Source organism: Salvelinus namaycush, chromosome 32 (assembly GCF_016432855.1).
Source record: "Salvelinus namaycush isolate Seneca chromosome 32, SaNama_1.0, whole genome shotgun sequence".
NCBI classification, from domain to species: domain Eukaryota; kingdom Metazoa; phylum Chordata; class Actinopteri; order Salmoniformes; family Salmonidae; genus Salvelinus; species Salvelinus namaycush.
This window is the reverse complement of record NC_052338.1, coordinates 6,477,573-6,485,275: the sequence shown is the minus strand read 5'-3', so window position 1 is coordinate 6,485,275 and position 7,703 is coordinate 6,477,573. Positions and strand designations below refer to the sequence as shown.

General features: G+C 41.8%; 1 protein-coding gene across 2 annotated transcripts; it reads left to right on the top strand.

Moving 5' to 3' along the window:
- The first annotated feature begins 2,057 nt into the window (after positions 1–2,057).
- On the top strand, positions 2,058–7,693 carry LOC120026877 (palmitoyl-protein thioesterase 1-like). Of its 2 annotated transcripts, none has more exons than XM_038971606.1 (10): positions 2,058–2,201; positions 2,898–3,019; positions 3,811–3,920; positions 4,407–4,534; positions 4,813–4,883; positions 4,992–5,094; positions 5,428–5,518; positions 5,678–5,776; positions 5,890–5,961; positions 7,264–7,693. In XM_038971606.1, exons 2-10 carry the CDS (start codon positions 2,905–2,907, stop codon positions 7,384–7,386), a joined length of 912 nt encoding a protein of 303 aa, XP_038827534.1. In that variant the 5' UTR covers positions 2,058–2,201; positions 2,898–2,904; the 3' UTR covers positions 7,387–7,693. The 2 variants fall into 2 exon arrangements, with proteins under 2 accessions (XP_038827534.1, XP_038827533.1); XM_038971605.1 differs by lacking the exon at positions 2,058–2,201 and adding an exon at positions 2,249–2,335.
- The last annotated feature ends 10 nt before the right edge of the window (positions 7,694–7,703 follow it).

The window sequence follows — 7,703 nt, the reverse complement described above, 5'->3', positions numbered from 1 at the left end:
TTAGATTGACACGGAGACCGTAGACGACGGAGAATCCAAAGAACATCATGATGGCCAGATTGCAGCGTGCAGAGCAACATTGTGGCGGTACTGTTAGACACGACGACAACATGTGCCCAATCACACCTCACAGTCTATCTGAAAACACTTAAAGATGACTAAAGATGACACTTAAAGATGACTATTTAGACCGTGTTAGTAGTAAATCTACTCTAGCTAACGAGGAGTACATGACACTTAAATGACATATTTCACTAGCACACTGTTAGTTATGATGTAATAAGCAAAATCATAGGGGCGAATCCGAACTTCCACGTAGGTCAAATGTTCGCTTAGTCACCCACTGACATCAATGCCCCATACTGACAAAACACTTGATATGACTTCATTCAACTATCAGAAGGTTATCATTACATAATGAAGCATTACTAGCACATCCATGCTGCTGAGTGCTGACTACGCAAAAGAGCAACCAAAACAAGTTAAGACACCTGAATCATCAACATCCACCACTTCTTTTTTAAGTAGGGGTGTAGTATCTCCACTCTCGTCCAGTGGGGAGGAGTTGATGGAGTATCCATTTTGCAGAGCCATTGCAACCACCAGTCAGGTGACGGCCAGAGAGAGGAATGAAGTGAGGGTGATCTGAGGTCACCTAACCATAGTGTCCTAAGAAAATCTGCTAGATACAGAAACAGCAAGAGTCAGCATGAACAATTGCTAGACATTCAGCCTCATGCACGTACGTACGCACGCACACACGCACACACACATACACACAGATGGGTCAAGACTACAGATACAGGCTGGACAAGCATTTCGCTACACCTTGCAATAACATCTGTTAAATATGTGTATGTGAGCAATCAAATTTGATTTGATTTCGATATGAGAATGACCATGACTAGGCAGGCCAATGGTCCTTATAGTGTTCAATGTAATTGGCCGAGCATGCCAAGACAAAAGTATTTAGTTCCTTAGCTACAATGGCCAGACGACAACAACTTACTGACTTTAAAGAAATCCATTGGAGATTGTGCAACAATTACAAAACCCCTGACAAGTCAAAGAGATCCAACATAGACACACATGTATATAACATTATGTTTTGCTCTTTATATCGAGGAATGTTTAGATAGAGAAAAAGGTTTGACCAATTACCACAAATTGGATTGGATGGACCAGATAGTTATTCACTTGCGGTTATTGAGGTTCTAGACCTAGATCCTAGGACTGGAGAGCATCATATATACATTCTTCTTCAGATGATGATGATGATGAGGATGATGATGCTCCAAATAGTTTTCCGCTAGCTGGTGGTGTGGATTATCCATGTTGACCCTGCAGACAAAAACAAGACGGGAAACAAATACCAGACTGTGAGTTATGGCCTATGTAAAGTCAGTCACAGACACATGACTTGTATGATTTTTCATAGCTACTTCTTTTAGTGCTGGACAAGTAGTACGCAATACATCTGACCTCAGAATATAGGTCTTTCCACTAAATGAAATGAAGTAGTAGACTTGGCCTCTCCTCCACTCTGTGACTTGTGCAGACTGACCAAAAGCAGATGTGAACCTAGTGTATGTGCAGACAAACAAAACTTTCCCAGGTTACCACTGGAGGAACAGAGAATGTATGTTAAGCAGGTCAGCTGATGAGGGGGGTGGAATAGAATGACAATACCTCTTGACATGGTGTAGGTGAAATTTAAGGTGAATACAATTTTTATTCCGTTTGGAGTGATTAACACAATGCTTAGCATTGTTTTTCCTTTTCTGTAATACACATTCAGATTCAAATTCAGAAAACTAGAATGTCCTCAATTTGTAACTAAACCAAGATGATTTTGATTGATGTGATCAACGACTGCTCTACTTTTTGTTCACCATGAAATTCCAATTACACATGGATAGACTCAAAAATCTATGTGCAAAATCTATTTGCGTGTTTACGATTCGGAGAAACCGGTAGTCACATGACCCAAAAAAGTTTTTTTCTTCGGTGACGCGATTATGAATTTGCACCAATGACTGTATATATTAATTTGCACAAGATAAACGCAGCTAGTTTACACATTGCGTAACAAGCTGCTCCGTATGATTTGGAAATCGATGGTTATTTCCCAAGTTCCTTCCTGGTTGCATTAGTTTGTAATGTAAAAAGTTATTGCGCTCAGTGGTGGTGATTCCTGAACAGTAAGTAGCAGTTTATTGTGTAGTTTCCGTTTTTATCTGTGAAACACGACCAGCCAGAAATGTAGATAAGGCCAACTGTCAACCTATGCTGTTGTCTACTGTAGCAAACCTAACTGGTTTGTTATGAAAGTAAGGTAGCTAGTTTTTTTAATTTAACTATAAATTCTTATTTACAATGATGGCCTAGGAACAGTGGGTTAACTGTCTTGTTCAGGGATAGAATAACGGATTTTTACCTTGTCGGGGATTTGATCTAGCAACCTTTCGGTTACTGGCCGAACACTCTAACCACTAGGCTACCTGCCTCCCCATATTTACACATGATATGCAAAGATGTCATAGACTCAGTCAGACCTTTTGGGAAAATGGGTAATTGTTGTTCATTCTGGCTTTGTTTTGTTCTTGTGAAGCTCACACAGCCATATTTCATGATTTGACAACACGTAAAACCCCTACCAAACAAGAATCGCAGCTTTAAAGGCATAATCTGTCAGTCCTTGCATTCATTGCTACGTCTATGCATCTGAGAGAAGATACATTTCCCCAGCCCCATCACTCAGTTTAAAAAACAAAGTGGCAGGGCCAGGCTGTGGAAATAACATATTTGAACACATGTCCAGCAAAAAACATCACACTCACACTGTTTTATCGTTAGTTCACTAACTGTCTGGTCCTCTTCGTTACATTCATTTCAAGGTTCAAGATGACCACACTTCTTAGCTTGTTCCTCGGGGCTGGTCCACTACTGTTACTTGCCCTAAACCCAGTACATGGATCCGGCAATGCCACCCTCCCATTGGTTCTGTGGCACGGAATGGGTAAGCACTTGAGATGAATAATGCAACAACATCATGTTTCACATACAGCAGTGGTGTTTCTCAGTGTGGCAGAGTAGCAAAATAAGCAACTGATGGCCACTTCCTATATTTGCATGTGTCCCTTAGATAAGTCATGATATGACAGTTAGTGTATATGAATAGTTTTTTAACCACCCAAAACTATATCAATCAATTTTTCACATTTTGTTTTTTCATCAGAAATGATTGCTTTTGAGTTCTCAGATTTTTAGATTCATAGTTTTTGTTGTTGTTGCAAAATGCTTTATATGCGTTGTTTAGCTGGAATGGAATGTTCGTATCCTGTAATTTGACTGTGATATGTGGTTGTCTCACCTAGCTATCTGAAGATGAATGCACTTACTGTAAGTCGCTCTGGATAAGAGCGTCTGCTAAATGACTCAAATGTCAAATGTAAATGATTTACATACAGGCTCATATTACTGTATTGAATAATACCAAAATATATTTTTCAAATATGTCACAAATGTATCAGTTCTTTATCAAAAAAACTGAAGTTATTTGTTACATTTTACTGTGTAAATCCTAGTACTACTTATTTTTCTGAGAGTGAGGTGGATATGTAACATTTAGCAAAAAACACCATTTGTCTGTCATTGAACAACACCGTGCAATGATTAGATAGTGAAAAAACCAATTTCTTGAAACAACAAAAGCAAATTTACCAACATTTCTGAAAATGCATATATAGCAATTTGGATATGAAACTCTTCATATGGGGACTCTGGGTTCTTGTTTCGGTGTCTACATAGGAGACAGCTGTTGCAACCCTCTCAGCATGGGCTCCATAAAGAAGATGATCGAGGAAACCATCCCTGGAATTGACGTCCTGTCACTAATGATTGGCAAGACTGTCAGTCAGGTACTTTCCAATCTGTGGTGGACAGTCATACCCTGTGGTGACCGGTGTGAATGCTTGCCTTTGCTCCAGCCAAGCCTGATTCTACTAATGAAAGCTTTGATTGAATTTCATAAGTAGAATTGGGTGTATTACTGCAAGTAGCTTAGTGGTTAAGAGTGTTGGGCCAGTAATTGAAAGGTTTCTGGTTTGAATCCCCGAGCCAGCAAGGTGGAAAAATCTGCAGATTTGATGTCGATTAAGACACCCCCCGCACATCTCTGATTCAGAGATTAAATGCAGAAGACACATTTCAGTTGAATGCCTTCAATTGTGCAACTGACTAGGTATCCCCTTTCCCTACTGTGTGGCTGGAGCAAAAGCCTGCATCCATGCCAGCCCTTGCAGGCTAAAATCACTCACCCTTGACCTTTTTTTTTGAGATGTGGTGTTTCTGTTTGTCAACATTGTTACTGTCCCAACATGAACATCCTCATATCTACCCCTCAGGACACAGAGAATAGTTTCTTCATGGATGTCAATGAGCAGGTGTCCATGGTGTGCAGCCAGCTGGCCCAGGATCCCAAACTGAAGGATGGCTACAATGCCATGGGCTTCTCCCAGGGAGGACAGTTCCTGTAAGTAGTGTCTGGGTCCGTACTCACAAAGCCTCTCAGGATGCTTTTTGAACGTTTTTTTTTATTTTTTACATGAATTAGAGCTGCAGTATGTGCCGATTCCAGCCCAACACTTGCACACTTATTCAACCAATGTAGTTAAATCAGGTGTCTTAGAGCTGAGGTGGAACAAAAGCCTGCAGAGTTGCCCATCACCTGGTTAAAGTACTTTATACACGAGACAAGAAGCTGTAATTCTCAGTTCTTTGCCTTTTCACCCCCCCCCCCCCCCCCCCCAGGAGGGCAGTGGCGCAGCGCTGTCCATCTCCTCCAATGAAAACCCTGATCTCTGTTGGGGGACAACAACAAGGTAACGGCACCATGGCAACAGTGACATAATCCCTTGCCTTGTCTCTTTTCATTGTCTTTCATTCACTTCCTGACAGTTTTGAAATTATCCTATTCTCCACATTCGCAGGGGTGTATGGTCTCCCTAAATGCCCTGGAGAGAGCTCCCATATCTGTGACTGGATTCGCAAGAAACTCAACTCAGGAGCCTACACCGATATTGTGCAAAAACAGTGAGTGTAGAATTGATTTACAACTCAAAAACAGTGTGTAGAATTGATTTACAACTCAAAAGCAGTGAGTGTAGAATTGATTTACAACTCAAAAACAGTGAGTGTAGAATTGATTTACAACTCAAAACCAGTGAGTGTAGACTATATTTCAACTCATTCAGAGAGTGCAATTCTTATGTTTGAGACGAATCAGCAATATCCAGATGTATATATCCAACAGTATGTTATGACATAGTTACTGTACGTTTTGAGACGAGGTACAAAGAGAAAGGGCTTTGTGTATTGTGCGGTTGTTATCCAGTGAGTCATTTGGAATCCTTGTGTCTTTATCAGCTTGGTGCAGGCACAGTACTGGCACGACCCACTGAACGACGACCTGTACAAAAAACACAGCCTCTTCCTGGCTGATATCAATCAGGAGCGGGTTAGTATGGCTCTAGTATGGTGTTAGTATATATTTTCAGAATCAGACGTTGTTATTTGATTGCTCATACAGTGCTGTTTATATTCAATATTCTCCTGAGAACTCTCCATCGCTGTATTTCAATTCCATTCAATTCATCTGCTGCCTTTCACCCCACAGGTGGTGAACGAGACTTACAAGAAGAACCTCCAGCTGCTGGACAAGTTTGTGATGGTCAAGTTCTTGCAGGACAGTGTTGTGGATCCAGCTGACACTGAGGTAAATACTGGACACATTGTGACAACCTCTCTTGATGTACTGTCCTCCTCCTACACTGTAATTACTGATGCTAATAGGCAATATGTATTTTGTATACAATCTATTTGTCATAGTGGTTTGGTTTTCTGAAAACGGGTCAGGCAAAAGAGACCGAGACGCTTCAGGAGAGTGTTCTCTATAAAGAGGTAAAACCCACATCATGTTTACTCATCTTCAAACACAGACATGTACACTATACAGTATATACAAAAGTATGTGGACAGCCCTTCAAATTAATGGATTCGGCTATTTCAGCCACAACCGTTGCTGACAAAAAAAAAATCAAGCACACCGCCATGCAATCTCCATAGACAAACATTGGCAGTAGAATGGCCTTCCTAAAGAGCTCAGTTACTTTCAACGTGGCACCGTCATAGGATGTCACCTTTCCACCAAGTCAGGGCGTCAAATTTCTGCGTCAAAAGTTGCCCCGGTCAACTCTAAGTGCTGTTATTGTGAAGTGGAAACGTCTAGCAGCAACAACAGTTCAGCTGCGAAGTGGTAGGCCACACAAGTTCACAGAACAGGACCGCCAAGTGCTGAAGCATGTACCGTGTAACAATCGTCTGTCCTCGGTTGCAACACTCGCTACAGAATTCCAAACTGCCCGGGGAAGCAATATCAGCACAATAACTGTTTGTCGGGAGCTTCATGGAATGGGTTTCCATGGCTGAGCAGCCTCACACAAGCCTAAGATCACCATGTGCAATGCCAAGCGTCGTCTGGAGTGGTGTAAAGCGCGCCGCCATTGAACTCTGGAGCAGAGGAAACACATTCTCTGGAGTGATGAATCATGCTTCACCATCTAGCAGTGCGATGGGTGAATCTGGGTTTGGCGGATGCCAGGAGAACACTACCTGCCCCAATGCATAGTGCCAACTGTAAAGTTTGGTGGAGGAGGAATATTGGTCTTTGGCTGTTTTTCATGGTTCAGGCTAGGTTCCTTAGTTCCAGTGAAGGGAAATCGTAATGCTACAGCATACAATGACATTCAAGACGATTCTGTACTTCCAACTTTATGGCAACAGTTTGGGGAAGCCCTTTCCTGTTTCAGCATGACAATGCCCCCGTGCAGAAAGCGAGGTCCATACAGAAATGGTTTGTTGAGATCGGTGTGGAAGAACTTGACTGGCCTGCACAGAGCCCTGACCTCAATCCCATCGAACACCTTTGGGATGAATTGGAACACTGACTGCGGGCCTGGCCTAATCGCCCAACCTCACTAATGCTCTTGTGGCCGAATGGAGTCCCCTTCAGCAATGTTCCAACATCTAGCAGAAAGCCTTCCCAGAAGTGGAGACGAACTCCATATTAATGCCCATGACTTTGGAATGAGATGTATGACTAGCAGGTGTCCACATACTTTTGGCCATGTAGAGTATTTTCATGTATTCAACTCATATTGTAATGTATGTGATATTGTATTGAGACATTGAATATATTTTCAGGATCGTCTTGGACTGGCAGCGATGGATGCAGCTGGAAAGCTGGATTTCCTGGGTACAGAAGGAGATCACCTCCAGTTCACCAGGGAGTGGTTCAACGCCAAACTAGTGCCTTACCTGCGCTAAATACACCTAGCTACCTGCGCTAAATACACCCTGACTCAAGTTAGCATGCTCACAACTATTGCACTATCGCACAACTGTGCATTCCTATCATATCGATACCATCCTGCTGATGAATCTAATGCACAACTTATGATTTTTAAAACCCTGATTTTACCCATTTAATGTACTACCACTGAAAATTAAGTTAAGTCTTAGTTGGTTCCCAGAGATGCATGATGGTCTAATTGGGGGACGTGTATTAAAGTTTACATTTGATCATTTTTGTTTAGCGCCATTTTGGAATAAAAATGTACGTTATAAAACTTAAGGTAGTGTGT